This window comes from Pan troglodytes, chromosome 1, assembly GCF_028858775.2.
Source record: "Pan troglodytes isolate AG18354 chromosome 1, NHGRI_mPanTro3-v2.0_pri, whole genome shotgun sequence".
In the NCBI taxonomy this organism is placed as follows: domain Eukaryota; kingdom Metazoa; phylum Chordata; class Mammalia; order Primates; family Hominidae; genus Pan; species Pan troglodytes.
Window position 1 is genome coordinate 82,268,553 of NC_072398.2, and position 17,354 is coordinate 82,285,906.

Here is a 17,354-nt window from a genome sequence, read left to right on the forward strand (position 1 = left end):
GGCTCACTGCAGACTGGACCTCTGGGCTCAGGTGATTCTCCCATCGCAACCTCCTAAGGAGCTGGGACTACAGATTCACACCACCATGCCCGGCTAATTAAAAAATTTTTTTTTTGTAAAGACACGGTTTTATCATGTTGTCCAGACTGGTAATGAACTCCTGAGCTCAAGCAGTCTGCCCACCTTGGCCTCCCAGAGTGTTAGGATTACAGGCCTGAACTACTGCACCTGGCCAGGTATGTAATTTCTTATGTATAGATTAAGACTTCTTAAAAAAAAAAATCAATAGCTTAGTTTCAGTTCTTGGCACAAGCCATTAGTTTTAGGTGAGAAACTACGTAAGAATTTTTAGGGCTTGGAAGAATTTGAACTGATACTCGAATATAGTTTTGGTTTGGACTACTCAATATACCTGGGCCTTAATGCTGCCTAGGGAATATGTGTGAAATTTCATAGTTCCATAGATGGAGAGGCAGCTAGGAGTCTTGACCATGTCCTGCTGCCCATTGCAATGTCAGGTTCCATAGGCTGTATGGCTGTACGTACAGCACGGAGGAAACTGCAAACTGGAAAACTTCTCACTACTCTCTAGGACCTGGCCTGAATTCCTAGTCACCTACCCACCTGGTGGGACCATAGAATGCTGGAAGGCTGCCTTTGCCTCATGTATTTCAGGTCTACACTCTACTATCTGCTCTCCGTGCCAATTTTCCTATGAAATCATTTTCTAAAGAGGGGAGATGATGGGGTAAAGTGCAGGGCAGTAAGGTAGAAACAGTAATACTTAGCATTTTCACAAGAGCCCCTGAAACATCTGAACTCTGTCCACCAAAGGCTGGTTCCATCTGTAACACCACTGCCAGCTGTGGGGACTCTTGAGTGCAATCGCTTCTCTAATTAGGTTAAGAAACAAATGCTTATTATCAAGCATCATGTAGAAAAATAATTATTTTAACGAGGGAAAAAGCTGTTGGAAACCATATAATTTCAGACTTAGAATAAAACTTATTTTTTCCTGCAGGAATTTATCACTGTGCAAAACCAGGTGTGATAAAGCCGGCTGTATTTTACCAGGCAGGTGGGAGGACTCGCTTAGCATGTTCTTTTGTTGTTCTGAATTAAAAAAAAAACATTTTAGGTTCAGAGGTACAAGTGTGCAGGTTTGTTATTCAGCACGTTCTTATCACCCACTTCTCTGATCAACCAAGGACAAACACTTTTCCTTTCTGTTGCCTGAAGTGATGACCACAGGTAAATGCCGTGTCCTACCATGCCTTTGACTCATTCCAAAATGCCTCTGGGAGGAAGAGTAACAGTAAGGAAGCTTAGTCTAGGGGTCAGACTTGGAGAGTGGCTCAGCATTTAATGCTGATGGGTTGAAAAGGAAAAATAACACTGCCAGATTATTCCTGGAGAATCGACTACTACTTTATGGGCACTGTAAATTGTCAGGACTAATTTTATTAAAAGTGCATAATTAAGACTTGCGGGTTCATCATACTTTCATTTAAAATTCAGATCCCTTTATGGGATTTCTTTCATGTGATTTTGGTAATGTGCCACTGCTGAGAGCATACAAAACATGACTGAGGAAAAAAGCTATTTATGTCAAACTTGCCCCACTGCACACGTTCTTCCCTGTGTCTTCACAGATACCAATATTACTTACACTGCATCTCATGAACACTTTTTGACTGAAAGATGTAATATATTGGTACCAAACCGGATGGAGAATAAGGTGTAGCCAATACCTTGAATGTAACTTTTCACAATGCTAATAGGTAAAGAAATAAAACCACCATAGCCTATTGTCTTTATTATCAAAGTTTATTGTTGGGGTCAGTTCCTATCTACTAGGGAGTACAACTATATCTCAATATGTGCTATAGTAATTCTAGGGTAACAGCCATTCTGCAAAATAGTTGTACTGGGGCTCTGTTAGGCATAGATCATAATTAAGTCAGTGGAAGAATGAGCCCAGAGAAACCCTGGCAGCAGAGCCGTTACTCTAGGAAAGTTCCAGTGCTATGCAACCTGTAAGGCATCATCGCTCAGCTGATGATGAGACTCACGGAGGTGTTGGTGGAGCGAAACAGGAGTTGAACCCATTTTCTACTCTTCTTGGCAGGGTAACTATGGCTCCAAGGAAGGAACCCAAAATTAGGTCTTGTAAAATCTTTTAAGCTCCCAAAGCAAGAGAAATAAGACATGAAGAAAGAGCCAGTAACTAGGACAGATGAAAAATTAGGTGGAATTGGAGGGAATGGAAACTTCTGGAATGCAAAGTAGCTGGGTTTAGACGCCATTTGAGATGACCAAGAATACAGTACAGGTAAAAGCAAATGGGGCAACAATTCAAATATTGAGTTGTTCAAATACTAGAGGTTAAGTAAAATTTCCCCCCTTGGGGGAAAACTGGTTGAAAAGGATCAGAAAGGTGAATCAGTAACAGGACAATGAGTACCTGAGTAGAAATAGGTGTTTCAAGATGCCAAGAACAGTTTAAATATACAGGTGAGCTGAGTCTACAAGAAGGAAAAGTGGTTATGGCAGCCTGTTTCCAGATTTGATCATTGGAATGACATTTCTAGCAATGGCTTTGTCTGTGAGGTCCTGGCATATTTTGTGTAGCACAGATCCCTTTAAAGGAATGTTTTCGTAACACTCAAACTTATGTGGGAATGCAAATTACTATAGTGTAAAAATTCAATGACTTCCCACCTATTCCTGCAGGGCAGGAGATCAGAAGTCTTAAAACAGCTGTGGCTAAAAGCCCAAGCCCTCCCACTGCCCCGTGATAAAAATATTAAAGAAATTAACAAAACAAGCATCAGATGAGTCAATGGGCCTTGTACCATGTAGACAACAGATAATTTATAGCGACTTCTTCTGCAGGCAGCCTGAGAAACAAGAGCTTGCATACGAAATCCTGCCCTATCATTAAATATAATAATGAAAAAAACAGGGCCATTAAATGAGACCCTAAAAAAGTCTAGCTGCCAATCAGGTTGGGAAGATAAATAAAACAGCATAGTTTATTTTAACCTATATCTTCCACACTAACCTAGTTTGTCTATAGAAAAGCCATCTGCTGGCACCAGGCCAGTATGTCTTAATTTTCTTGTTATTCTAAGTATCTCATTTTTCCAAAAGAGGAAATGTGTAAGTAGCAGGTGTACATAGGTGACACATTTCTACAAAGCCTTCTCTGTAGTCTTGACCTGTGTGGGGACAGGGTCTACTTTTGGAAGCATTTTCAAAGGCAGAATAAAACTTTACTTGAGGTTTTCTCCATAGAAGGACACCAGAGTTGTGCCCATATGATGAGTCCCTTGTTGGTGTTGAATAAATTGTCTTTTCTCCAGGAAATAACCTTTGTTCTTTCATATTTACAGGTTTCTTTTGATGGACAGATGGAGTAATCTCCAAGACAAGAAATGGGGCAGAAGCAGTTTCTTTTCTGATCATGTCTCTGATGAAATGATAGGTCCTAGACTTTTCTGATACCTTGTATGGTGTGGGGAGGGGCTGGGCTGTGTCCTGGGATGGATGTACAGGCTGCTGTCTGGACCGGGGCTGTTCAGAGCCCCGTGGCCTTTTCCTGATGTTCCCTGCGCATCCAGCGCATCCACACTTTCAGGAATAATCATCTTGAGGAATTTCATCCCCAGCTGTTTAAATCAGAGTTCCATTGGCTGGAAAACAGAGAGAACCTAAATGAATTAACCCTTGGCTTTTTGGTATAACTTTTAACAAACATAATAATTCCATCATTCAGATTTCCAAATAGAGGCCAAGACGTAGTTTTACGCCCACTTGGTCTCCCAAATCTCTTGTTCACTGTGAATCTGTCTACTCCCATCACTTCCTCAGGAGCTGCAGAGAGAATTGTGGCAGTCTAGAAGAGCAAAAGCTCATGACCAATATTGCAGGCCAACATTCATAAATGCAACTTAGCATAGCTTTTTCTCCTTTCCTCTTCTGGAAGTTTTTAATCATGTCCCTGAGGTGGTAAGGAGCTTAGGAAATTAAAAGTGCACAAAAATGTTATCTAACAAGGAGAGGGAAAAGCAAAAGGTAAATGAAGAAAAGATGGAAACTCAATGTAATTCAGTTTGATATCCAACGCAGGCAATATAAGGGTCAGCAGAAAAGGGAGGCTGGATTCATGGGGTTTCTCAAAGCAAGGAGGACCCAAGGGGGAAAAAAAAGCAATTTTGGTGATTTTGAATGTAATAGTAAGAACTTCTTGCTCCATTGTAATTCCAGGGATCCCAGAATTACAATGGGATTCAGCAATATGAGTACAATTTAATTTGGAAGCAAGGCAGGAGACATAAGTCACTCTTTGAAACACAGATGGACTTATATAGCTGAAGTGGGTAAAATAAGGCTCCCATTAGCATTTCATTTGGAGAAAAAAGCAAGGAAGATGGAAATACCTAATTATACTTTAAAAGAAAGAAAAAGAATGTGTGAAGATGGTTGACGGTTTCAGGTCCTCTGTAAAAGAGGTGGCTTCTTCCTTCATATAAAACACTGTCTGGAGGATCAATTTAATTTATAATTAGGGAGATGAGAATGAACAGGTAAATGAATTGTTTGTTCTTTGTGGGTGTCCCCCCTGCTGTACATGCTCATCCTCCTCCTCTCTGGAGGTGTAGGTGGGTGGGGTCATTTCACTAGTGTTGTCTCAGTTAGGCCTCCATTCCTACTTTCCTTTGAAAGCTGTTCTTCTTGTGTACTCAACCCAGAAAATTCCAGGCCTATTGTCCTCAGCCCTCACTAGAGTCCTAGATACGCACCGTTTTATTTTCTTTTTTTGGTGTAAAGATTCAGTTAAAAAATATCTTCCTTCAGACATCTGCTGACTACAGGAAATTATTGTCATAGCCCATGTGAAGGTCATAATGAGACTAAGATGACGTTTTAAAACTCCTGAACTCTGTAGGGAAAAGCTCGCTGGTAGCATACTGTAGATAGCTCCAGGACTGAGACCCGAGGCCCGGAGGACACTGTACTGAAGGCACACTTAGTGCTCTCCCTATGTCACAGTCCTACAGGCCAGCAAAAGTGAGTACAACTGTCCCAGCATGTCAGTTACACATACTGGCCCTAAATGTTCAGCATAATTTAAAAGGGAAAGAAAAAAGTTGGCTTTTCAGACAAAATTTTGTGTGAACTGAACAATGTCAGACTATGCTTCTTTGGGTCCAAATAATTTCAACTTTACAGCTCTCAGATGTTCTGGCAGCTCATTCTTTGTTCATTTCACCTATTATACAAGTGTTTCTGGGTCCAAGCCACAGAGCAAAATAGACACACATAAATCAAATAATAAATGTTTCATATAAAGGAGAAAATGCTAATGGTCTGTTATCTATACCAGCAGTCCCCAACTTTTTTGGCACCAGGGACTGGTTTCATGGAAGACGATTTTTGCAGGGACCCAGGAAGTGCGGGGTAGTGGGCAGTAGGATGGCTTTGGGATGAAACGGTTCCGCCTCAGATCCTCAGGCATTGAGGAGCCTGCAACCTAGATCCCTCACATGTGCAGTTCACAACAGGGTTCGTGCTCCTATGAGAATCTAATGCCGCTGCTGTGACAGCGGGTGGAGCTCAGGTGGTAATGCTTGCTCACCTGCCACTCACCTCCTGCTGTGCAGCCCAGTTCCTGACAGGCCATGGGCCAGTATGGTCCGTGACCTGGGGGTTGGGGACCCCTGATCTACACTACTGCACTGTAGGCTCTAAGGGAACTTAAAAACAGAAAAATAATGGAGAGAAGGTGTTTGTAGAACACAGACATGTCAGCAAAGGCACTGAGTATCTACTCCTGAGTGGTTACCTTTCCCTTTCCCTTCAGTTGCCCTCAGCCATGCTTTCGGTGTCACAATCTTTTGGTGGTTCTCCTCCTCCTGGCAACTCACTCTCGATTTCCCACAGGACATCGTCTTCCTCCTCCAAGTTGCTGGAGATATGGCACTTCTTGAACCCTTGGACGATGGACTCACTTGAGATGCTATTCCACGCGACCATGACCCACTCCAGAAAGAGGCCCAGCGGTGGCTTCTTAGCATTCCCGGTTGGGCTCAGCGCCAGGTTCCCAGCCAGAAGCCAGTTGGAGTACTGGGCCCGCACACTGTCATTCAGTGGCTTGTAGACCACGACATCCAGCACCTGAAGCTGTGAGGTCAGACCCCCTGGGATGATCACCATGTCAGTGTTCATGCTTTCCATGGAGTTCTTCACGGAATCTGTGGCATGGCCCCGGAAGCCATTCAAGATCAGCATCCCTCGCTGCTTGGGCACTGCTCCTGTCCTCCGTCTCCACACCACTTCCAACCAGTCCTGCATCAAGTCTTCAGTCATCCACCCATACCGGTGGCAGCGGATTTCCATCCCACTGGGAAACTTCCCCGGGGGGATATATGTTCCCCTCAAAATGATGTACGGTGGTAACTTCCTCCCATCAGCCAAGACACCAAGCATTGCTGTGATTTTCAGTTTTTCCCTGCCTGGTGTCTTGACCAAGACAGGCTTTTCGCCCTGGTTATCAACAGTTACCCGTGATGGCACCTCTAAACAAATGGGCGTCTCATCTGCATTCCCCATCTGAGCTACCTCATAGTCATGAGCCCTGCGCAGAGCCAGGACACTGCGCTGGTAAGTGACGAGTTTCTCAGTCAGGTCTTCCGGCAGGTGCTGGGGCACGGGCACTTTATGCCTCAGAGACAGGTCATACCTTCTCATCATTCTTCGACACCAACCCAAGCTTGCCTTGAACCCTTTCTCTGGAATGTTCATTTCCTGGGCGATTTCGAGAGCTTTCAGCTGCATCGCCTCCCGGGTGATGGGGTCCCCTTTGGCCTGCATGTATCTGACATATTCAGCCACACGCTGGTCCACCAGAGCAAATCTCCCATTCTTGGGGCCTCGGAATGCCCGCCGCATGGCGTGGGCGTTTTGAAGCTGTGGCTTCACTTTGCGCCAGTCTCGAACGTTTTTTTCCAATACTCCAAACTGCTTGGCAGCCTGGCAGTTGTTGGTGCTCTCAGCATATTCCACTACCATCAGCTTGAACCCTGCGTCGTAACTGCGGCGCATGCCCCGGCTGAACTGAAACTTCCCAGCTATGTCATCAGCCGAGAGGTCATACCCTGGGAAGCCCATGGCCATGTAGAAGGGGTACCCCTCACTCCACTCGGGCAGCTCTGTGATATCCCGAGGCAGACGGAGGCCAAAGCTGTCAAAGTGCTGAGGCTGAGGAAACTGGGAGGTAGCATTCATTGGGTTTGGCCAGTCTGGAGGCTTTACGTCAGATTCTTCATTTTCTGGGAGACAAATAGTGAGGGGCAAAAATAATGGCAGTAAGTAAAATGGCTTATACCCTGATTTTGGGGGGTTGAAATGCTAAGAATACCTTAATCTGAAGTTCACCAAAAGTAGTAACTTTAATAACAGGTAACATTGCCTAAGTCCTTATCCATATGCCAATTTATGTGGACTACCCACACCTAGTTCTCTTAATAACTCTAAGTTTAATCACTGTTCCTTCTTTGCAGATGAAGAAGGGGAGGCTACAGAGGTTACATAATGCACCAAGGTAGCCAAGCCAGAAAGTGGCAGAGCTGGGAACTCAACAGAGGAACCAAGCTTGGACCAAATAATTTGGGGGCCATGTTTGCATCAAAATACTTTTTATGTGAATGAGAAGCCAAATGTTAACCATACTACCATATAATATTACAGAGATGCATCAAGGGCTGAATCATATCCCTTTAGAACCAAGAAAACCTACAGCAAAAACCACACTTAGCAAAGTTAAGCTTATAAGGCAGAAAATTAGTTCTTGCACATTAATGGTGCAAACAGGTTTCACTTTATATTTAGAAGGTGGTCACAGAAGTTGAATATGATTTGGGGAAATTACCCTATCTCACCCAAACTAAAATGTCATCAGTTGTAGGATGCATCATTATGTGCCATTAAGAAAGAAAACACTACTAATTAAGCTATGACATGCCACTGATTTTAAGAGGCATTCTCAATTTCAGAGACAGTAAAGCAATGGGAGAAAAACATGTCTCAGAGTCAGTGAAATATGGCATTTTAAACTCTTACTTCCGGAGAAAAGACAAAACTATTTTGGCCGTCTGGAGGCAATGCTATATTTATTCAACTGTGGCCTCAATAACCATTTTTCTTGACAAAGGACTAGGTACTTCTTAGATACATTTGCTCAAATGTATGCTATGACTGCTATTGCTTTTTCTATCCAGTATGAGATGGACAGGGAGCCAGGTAACTCAGGAAGTGTGCTTCCTCTCACTATTCTTAGTTTGCAGAGGCACATGGTACGCCACTGAGGGAGCCCTGTTCAGCCAGAAGGTGCACTAGACCAAATGCTGCACAAGCCTCATTTTGCTTCATCCACAAACAAGGTCATACACCAGTCTTGTTACTCAGAGCTGATAGAGGAAGAATGGAAGCTCTGAGGTAAAAGCAGTTGCCTGTCACACACTGTCACACATTTAGCACTGCAAAGAGGGAGATTTCAAAACTCCAAAACCCATAATCCTTCTACCTCTTAAATACCCCGTGGAATGTACACTGAAAATCCCACTCCACAATGTTCCCAGCTGGATGGACGCTGAACTGCTTTACTTGTAGTACCTGCAGAGGTGCCTCCTTGGAGCTGCCACTCGTCAGAATTCTGAGACTCCTCCTCCCCTTCCAAACGGGTGATCATGTCTGGCTTAGGGAATGGGAATTCTGTTTATAGGAAATAAAATAGGTAACAGCTGTGTGTTACTGTCCTGGAGCACTACCAAAATAAGTACTTCAAAATACTTAAGAGCCACTCTCCCCTTCTTTGTGAAAAACAAGGGGAAAGAGGCTCAGGGATACTTAAAGAAAAAAGATAATGGAAAATAGGTCTGTCTAAAGGAATGGGTAGATCTCTCCTAATGAGGGATGGTATTGGCACCAACAATAAAAGAACTGCATTTAGCAGGGAGAAGGGTGAATGCAGCTGCTGATCCAATTAACATTTTGGTACCTGTATAAGCAAACTGGGAAATCTCTTGAAATGATTACATTCTGCTGATAAGATGTGTGATATCAATTTGGGGTGGAAGTTGGGGAGAGGAGCAAACAGTCTTTGGGAGGGTATGTCCCCAAACTTCTGAGGCTGACAGGGTAACATTAACGCCTGCCTTCTCTCGTAAGGAACAGTGAGGCACAGGCCCAGATCCATGGTGACATTTCTAAGGTTACATGGTTTTTATCCTTAAATGTGAATGCCTGGGTTGAATGGGGGCAGTTCTGAGGCAGCACGGATTGCCGAGTAGGGTGACACAATATTGATATACTGCCCAAATCAAAAATTGGAATAAATGGGCACGGACATTGAGGAGGCAGAGTCTAAGTTCAGGAGAGAGGGACATTGGATATACCAGAGAAGAGAGGCATGGAAACAATTCTCTGGGCTCAGAGCTTCCAGGAGACAAAGGAAAACACAGCTTTACCCAGGGACAGGACAGTTTCATAATTCATCCTCATGACTTCCCGGTAGAGGGCCTTTTGTTGCTCCGTCAAAACTTCCCATTCCTCATCGGAAAAATATATGGCCACCTCATCAAATAGGGCCGGTACCTGGAAGAGTGAACAGCCCTTTCACAATGACAAACAGGCATATGCAGACAGACTTTCAGAGCGGACAGGACCTTACAGACAGCCCAGCACAGCCTGTCCTCTCACAGGTCAGGTGAGGGACCCTGACCCAGGGGAAAACGGACTGTCCACATTCATACAGCTGCTGGAAGCCAACAAGGGCAAGAGCACAGTCCTTCTGTGCCCACCACAGCGGCTGCCACCCTCAGTTCAGATAAGGTAAGCAGCACTTTGAGAAGAAAACTAACTCCCTACCATGATCACCGGTTGGAGGACACTGGGACATCGTACCTCATGCACTGTGGTGAGAGCTGCTCACGGCTCACCTCTGACCCAAGACTTAAGCCACCCACACCCAGACAAAGTGTCCCACCAACACAAGCACCCCCAATTCCCTCCCACCCCAGAAAAAGACCCTCGGCCCCGGGCGGGGTGAGTTGGGTTTGTAAATCTGAATAGGATCACTGCCCTCCGTGGGATCTTTGTGGGTTTCCAGGGCACTGCATTTCCAAGGGTACTAACCAAAGTGTTAGACTTGGAACCCACAGCTGCCCAGGGAGGAGCCACTGAGAGAAGGGGCCCTACTTGGCCTTTCCAATCCACAAGAGCATGAAGAGGAAGAAAGAAGGGCTAATTACAGCTTAATATATGTAATGAGATGCCAGAGCAAACTCATTCACTTTGATCCTGGACCAGGTAGGCAGAAAGCCCAAAGGACCGCATCCCTCCCCTGTTCCTCTGCTTCCTGGCCCAGCACCAGGGGGCTCCTCAGTAGCCCAAGGCAGCCAAGCCACCCAAACCAACCTCCTCTTTTTGTTTTTAACTGTATTTCTTATTACAGTCATTAAAAATCCTACTCCAAAGCTCATCCTATTTAGTGATAAGAAGGCACTGGATGGCTTGTTTCAGGCTGGTTATTTTGTATTCTTGCCTTCGAAGCTATTTCCCAAAGCTGTATCTTGGGTCTGGTTGATTATGATACTGTTTTTCCTCAGCTTAGAAAATTAGTGTCCATATGCTATATAGCCTGCAGCCACTTCAGGGGTCAGGCCAACAGTCACTTACATACATTGGCCTTTCCTCCCTGACCCAAGGAAGCCCCCTTGTTCTCTCCCCACCTCCACAGCACCTCATACATAGGAAGCAAGTACTAGGAAAGGGCCTGTAACTGCTTCATTTATTCCCCGCAATGGGCCTGTGGAGGAGTAGATACGCCTATTTTTTTTTTTTTTTTTTTTGAGATGGAGTCTTGCTCTGTTGCCCAGGCTGGAGTGCAGTGGCACGATCTTGGCTCACTGCAACCTCTGCCTCCTGAGTTCAAGCCATTCTCCTGCCTCAGCCTCCCTAGTAGCTGGGATTAGAGGCACAAGCCACCATGCCCCTACTTAATCAAGGAGAATATGGGCTTGGAGAGGTCTCATTTCCAGGCTAATGTCATAGCCAATAAATGGTGGGGTTGCGTTTTGGGGCCACCACTGCCTGACCCCAAGGATCCAGCAATACCGAGCACAGCTGCCTCCCTGATGACTAACCCTCAACTCTCCCCAGCTCTGTGCTCCACTTGTACTCAGCTGTGTGCAGTTCCCTGAACAACCATTCCCCGACGCCCCCACACCTTGGCCCATATTCTCCCCTGGCCTTGGAGGGCCTCCCCTTTCTTGGTCTGGCTGACACCCACCCATCTTCCAGGACTCAGCCCAAAATCCCTGCTCCCGAGGAAGCCCACTCTGTGCCACGCTGTGAGCACACCCACATGCCCCTGAAATGTCCTGGGCTCCACACTCCCGGGGCACTCATCACACTGCAGAATTCTTTTGGTTGACTTGTCTGCTCCCTCCACTAGAATCTGAGCTTGTTGAAAGCAGGACCTGTACTTACTCCTTTTTGCTTCCCTAAGCCTAGGACACTTCCTGTAGCTAGTAGTCACTGAAAAATGTGCTTTTGAATATACGATCTAGGCAAATCTCTGGATTTCCCTTCTCTTGTTCTACTTGGAACTGTTTCAAAGAATCATTAAATTTTATCTGTCATAAAACCAAACCTACTCTTTGGAGTAAGAATGGACAAACATCCCTAAGTGTGAAATATGAGGAGGTAAAATGGATTCGTCTTCAGGCTTTCCTCAGACTTCCTCACCCTGGAAAGCCAGTCAGCCCAGGAATTTTCCACCCTACTCCTTTCCCAATTCCCAGGCTTTTAAAGAACTGTCTCTTTGGCCTTTTTTTCTCCCTGGGAAGTTCCAGATCTAGGTCATACCTATTTATAGTCCCTTTCCCTTTGCTGATAAAATGGGAACAGGACTGTCTATGCCTGTCATTTCAGAGGGGCCATCAATACTCTTAGAGGGGGTAACATATTCTAGGCCTGGTAAAAACATCAGGTACCAGGAGCCCTGAAGCTGCAGGAAGAAAGCTGGGGGCTGGTGCAGGATTCATCTCCTCCTATTAATGACTGAGCCACGGAGGATCTTCAAACAAGCCCACATTATGCTCCAGAGGCACAGTGTAGTGGCTTAGACATTCTCCTCACAGCAAGCCTCTGTGAGAATGGAGCGATCCTTCAGCCAGGCCCTGCCGCGCAGGCCTCCCCTCGCTCCACAGAGGCCTTTTATCTGGCTCAACATAGCAGAAGGTAAACAGGGCCGGCCCCGGGCAAAACTGAGAAATCAGGCAGTCTGTGTACCACCTCCAGACACCCCTTCTTGGCCTTGCAGGTAGGGACCCTCAATCCCTGCCCTCCTCCCTTTCCTCAGAAGATCAAGGGCTCACTGGATAAGTGTTCTTCCTCTAGCTTGTGTGCACTGCCTTGCTCTGCTCAGGAAGTTGGCATTCCAATGCTATCCTCAAAGGGTAAATGTTGTAAAGTGCTTACACCTTGCACAGCCTCGCTAAAGCCTTGCAGCCACCCAGCAAAGACGCAGGGATCTCGGGGGAAGAGGTTGGGGTAGTTTGTACTGATCCACTGATGGAGTGCCTGCTATGTGCCAAGCACTGTATAGGACACTCAATCATATAAATATATTCTCTCACCGAATCTGCTAAACTAGGGACATGGGGATCACTACCTCACTTTTATAGGTAAGGAAACAGAGTGGTTAAGTAACTTGTCCAAGGTCACAGAGCTAGAAAGTCTGATGCCAAAGCTTTGCTTTCTTAGCAGGCCACTCAGGCCTTAGCATGGTGGCTGTAGAGAGCCTGAGGCCTCCCTTAGAAAGATGGGCTAAGGCCTCATTCCACAGAGCTAAGGAGAAAGCTCAAACTCGCTGGCGTAGCACTGCATGTCCTCCTGGCTGGCTCTGGCCCCTGGCCTGGCCTCCTATACCTGATCCCCTTCCACTCCCTGCCATGAGTTTCAGGTTCTAGCTGCAGGAGCTGCTCCTAACTCTGCACCCAAGCTCTTCTCCTCAGTGCTTTTGCCTGTGCTGTCCTCTTGCCTGGAATGCAACCCGCTTCCCTTCCCTTGGCTGATTCCATAATGACTAAGACTCAGTTCAAAGCACATTTTTTATTTTTTCTACTTAAAATTGTATTTCTATTTCAATTCTATGGAATTTTATCCTAATATATTATCATAGTTCTTATGCTTGAAAAGCTTTCACTGATCACCCTAACATAATTCTCTATAACCAAAATACATATTTTAAAAACAGATTCTTTTCTTCTAATGCTCTAGAGCAGGGTTTCTCAACCTCAGCACAACTGACATTTTGGGCCAGTTACTTCTTTGTTGTGTGTGTATGTGTGTGTGTGTGTGTGGCGGTGGGGGGGCATCCTGTGCACTGTAGATACCTAGCAGCTCCCCTGGCTTCTATCCACTAGATGCCAGGAGGATCTCCCAGTCCCCAACGCACCCCCACCAAGTCAGACCAACAAAAGTGTTTCCAGATATTGCCAAATATCCAGGGGTGGGGAAAGGGGGTAGTGTTTCTACATGTTGCCAAATGTCCAGGGGTGGGGGCAAAATTGCTCACTGCTCAAGATTAGGCCTTGTCCAGGAAGCCCCGGAGTTCTCAGCCTGAATGAGGCATCCCCTCATCTTGGCTCCTGGTGCATCCTTGCAGACTTCCACCACTGCACTCTGCACACTGTGCTTACTATTACTTATGTTTACTTTCCTGCCTTGCTCACAAGACTGGAAATTCCATGAGGAAAAGAGTCTCTCTTTACGCCCAGCACTGTGCTTGGTAACTGTGGATGGATGGCTGATTGCCTGGAGGCCACAAATGCCCAATCCCCAGCACCACCAGCTGCTGGACTCCCTCCTCCAGCCCTTCTGGTTACTTCCTTCTTTTCCCACCTAAGCATGGTTGGTCTTCATCTTGCTCCTTCCTCACTGTCCCAACACATTCACTTTCATTGCACCTGTTCTCCAAGGCTCTCCATTTAGATGTTCTGGGTTGACCAATTTAGCCTCAAAGCCCTGAGTTTTGACTGCCTTGAGTTCTTGTTCCAGGCTAAATAGACCTGACGCCTGCTTGGATCACAATTGGGAAGAAGGATGTGGTGGGCAAAGAACACTGATGAGACAAAGGCAGCGCAGTGTCCACAGCTAGACTGGCAAACTGAGAGCCTGTGGTTGCACTGTTTTTTTTTTTTTTTTAAATTAAGGTATAGCATACATATGGTAAAATGCATTACTTTTAAGGGTGCAGCTCAGGAGACCTGTTTTGAAGAACAAATGTCAGTGTTCATGTGTAACCTTAGGGCAAGGCAGATAATCTTTCTGCATCCCAGTTCTCTCCTCTGGTAGGGAACAATTTAGAAGTACCATGCTTGTATGGATAGGGGCTCTTCATGGAAGCAAAGGATACTATGTATACTGACAATGTTTATACACAACGGAAAATAAGCAGAGAAAAGGAATGTCAATTTGTTGCTTATTTAAAATGTTTACTATTCATGCCTAATTACCACGAAGTCCAGTAACTACGGTGAATAACTATCTGTAACTATAAGTATCTACTGCATTTGCATTTGTATAAACTGACCTCTATCATACTATTCTGCGTGTATACCCTGAATCTCTGTATTCCCTGCTGCCCACCATTTCTATCCAGGTCAGCTGGACAGGCAGCTCTCCTGTGTCAACTGTGGTAAGAGGTGCTCACACAGAACCAACTAGCCTAACCTCTCATGTCAACCCAATGACTCGAGTCTTATTTAAAATGGTTCCCTTCAACCAGCAGTAAGTCAACAAACATTTACTTGGTGCCTACAATGTGCCTGGCATCAAACGCAGTGCAGGATAAGTGGGTGAACGAGAGAGACAAGGTCCTGGCTTCTAGGACTTCCAATTGAACGATGACAAGCTACATGGCTGAGGGACTGTTTCCATAACCACCTCCTCCATTCTTTGCGCTGCCTTTTAAAGCCACAGAGCTGTTTTCTCAGGAATGCAAACACACCGGGCTGGGCTATTTTTACTTCCCACGTCTGTCTGAGGAGGAGACTTAAAGCAAGCTGGGCTCTCAGGCCTGCATCTGCTGGCTGTGTGGACTCCACACCTTCTTACTTACCCATCCGCCCTCAGAGCAGATTCGTACTTTCTGCATGTCTGCCGGGCCGTCCTCTAGTTCCCGGCTCTGAATCTCTTCTTCCTCTTCCTCTTCTTTCAGGCTCAAATTGAGAGGGTAGGCTGTGGACTCCATCTCTGCAAGCAAGATTCAGGTTCAGAAAAACCAGGTGTCACTGTGACCTCCCCAAAGCCTATGATGGGGGAGGCTGAGCCACATACAAACCTCTTTAGCCCCAAGCACTGTTCCCGCTGGAGGGAAGTAAGGAAACAAGAGTCGGCCAGGAAGCTACAGGGTGACATGTTTAATTATGATAAGAGAGGCTGTGGGTAGATAACGTATCTGGCTGCCTTCAAATATTTAAAAAGCTATCTGGGGAAGAGAACCCAGACTGGTTTGTAGAGACTGGACGGCAGAACAGAGGCCGGCCAGTGGGTTAATACTCCTGGAAAAGGTTTTAAGCAGTGAGAAAGGCAGTACTTTCTCACAGCCAGTGCCACCCAAACAGGAATCAGAGGCAGGGGAAAGGTGCTGATTTCCTATCAGTGAAGGTGTCTGAACACAGATTGGACACTTACTCAACTGGAATGGGTGCTAGAAGCCAGTTAAGCATGGGCGGAGCGGTTGGCTCAGTAGGCCCATTGCCTGGATTTTCCAAATTCAAAGGTTCTGTCCACGAGCTGGTTCAGAAAATAGGGTCATTCTACCTTAAGGGACTTTGCAAACCCAGGAGTCAGTGAAACATAGTGAGGGTTATGCCTGGATACCCAAAAAGGTGCAGAAATCGGCTGGGGCCCACCCCGACAGGGAAATAACCCATTGCCTCTGGGCTGCAAATTCTCCATTCGCTGATTCTTGGCCAGTACAAAGGGCCGCGCTCCTGCCCTCTATGGGCGCGGGCAATTCCTAGGTGTGGAGTGCGGATGCATCTTGAGGGCTGCATCGGGGGACCTCCAAAGAAAAGATCCCTCTGGAGTTCAAAGTCGGTTCCTTCGATATTTCCAAAAAAGATAGGCGAACGCGGCATGGATGGGTCTAGGCTTCAGATGCCTGCAGCTGGGGCCCGAACTTGGCCGCGGTCTCCCTGCCGGCTCCGGGGCAGAGGTGGGAGGGGCCGCCTCCCCGCGCTAAGGTGCCGCAACCAGGGCCGCCGCCCGCCCTGCCCCGCCTGCGCCACCGCCGCCGCGCCCCCGGGCGCGTTCGGATTTCTCCAGCCATCTTGCCCCATTTCCCTTTCTCCGCGGCCCCGCGCCGGGAGCGCTTCCGCTGCCCCCTCCGCCCGGCCCGCCTCCCCACCTGGCCCCCTCCCGGCCCCAGCGCACCTGCCGGGCGGCGAGAGCCGGCGCCGCCCGCCTCCCCGGCGGGCCCGCAACAAAGGCGGCGGCGGCGGCGGCGCAGCCTCGGCGCCCCCGCCTCTGCCGCGGCCCAGCCGCCCGGGACCCGGGGGAGGGGCCGCGCCGCCGCCGCCCCCGCCCGCGCGCACTCACCGCCGGGCCCAGCGGCCAGGGCGCGGGGTGGGGACGCGAGGGCTCCGGCCCGGCTGTCACAGCGCCATCCTTTCCGCCTCTCCGTCCTCCCGTGCGCGCGGCCCCTCGGGAGGGAGCGGGGAGGACACGTGGTGGGAGGAGGGAGGGTCCGGCCCGGAGCTGAGGGTGTTGGGAGGCGAGGGGAGGAGCGCGGCTGATGTCAGCAGGCCTCGGCGGCGCCGGGGGACGGCGCCCGCGCGAGCTCCGGGGCCCTCCTCTAGGCGCGGCTTCCGGCCCGTCCGGGCAGTCCCTGGCGGGCCTGGGCAGCCGTGCCCTCGGCCTTCCCCGCCCCGCCCGATGCAGGCCGCTTCCAGTGCTGCGTGTGACCTCGGCGTGGACGAGGCAGGAAGAGCCCAGATTGATTTTAACCGAGCGTAGCGTGGGCGCACAGTTCCATGTGCTCATTTGCAGTCACCAGCGGGTTGCACTTGCTTGGACGAGCTCTCCAGGCGTTCTCGCCGTGCTTCAGGGAATGAAAGGCTAGACCGGCAAGAGCGTGTAGGGGCATGAGGAGGGGTCTTTGGGGAAGAGTATTCGTATTCTGGCAGCAGGCTCCTGTCCAGAACTTCGTCATATACATGGAGAAGGAACTTCCTGATTTTTGTAGCTGTTGCTTAATATCCCAAGCATGTAATGCCTTG

At 47.6% G+C, this 17,354-nt stretch overlaps 1 protein-coding gene across 6 annotated transcripts; it reads right to left on the minus strand.

Annotated features, from left to right (window-relative positions):
- Positions 1 to 1,808: 1,808 nt before the first annotated feature.
- On the minus strand, positions 1,809 to 16,960 carry POGK (pogo transposable element derived with KRAB domain). 6 transcript variants are annotated; one of them, XM_001156550.7, is made up of 6 exons: positions 16,675 to 16,960; positions 15,191 to 15,324; positions 9,531 to 9,657; positions 8,677 to 8,775; positions 5,849 to 7,334; positions 1,809 to 3,695 (listed from the first exon to the last, which is right to left on the minus strand). In XM_001156550.7, exons 2-5 carry the CDS (start codon positions 15,320 to 15,322, stop codon positions 5,863 to 5,865), a joined length of 1,830 nt encoding a protein of 609 aa, XP_001156550.2. In that variant the 5' UTR covers positions 15,323 to 15,324; positions 16,675 to 16,960; the 3' UTR covers positions 1,809 to 3,695; positions 5,849 to 5,862. The 6 variants fall into 6 exon arrangements, with proteins under 6 accessions (XP_001156550.2, XP_063651694.1, XP_009435304.1 ...); XM_063795624.1 differs by having other exon boundaries at positions 9,459 to 9,657; positions 16,675 to 16,786; XM_009437029.5 differs by lacking the exon at positions 16,675 to 16,960 and adding an exon at positions 16,510 to 16,624.
- Between the last annotated feature and the right edge of the window lie 394 nt (positions 16,961 to 17,354).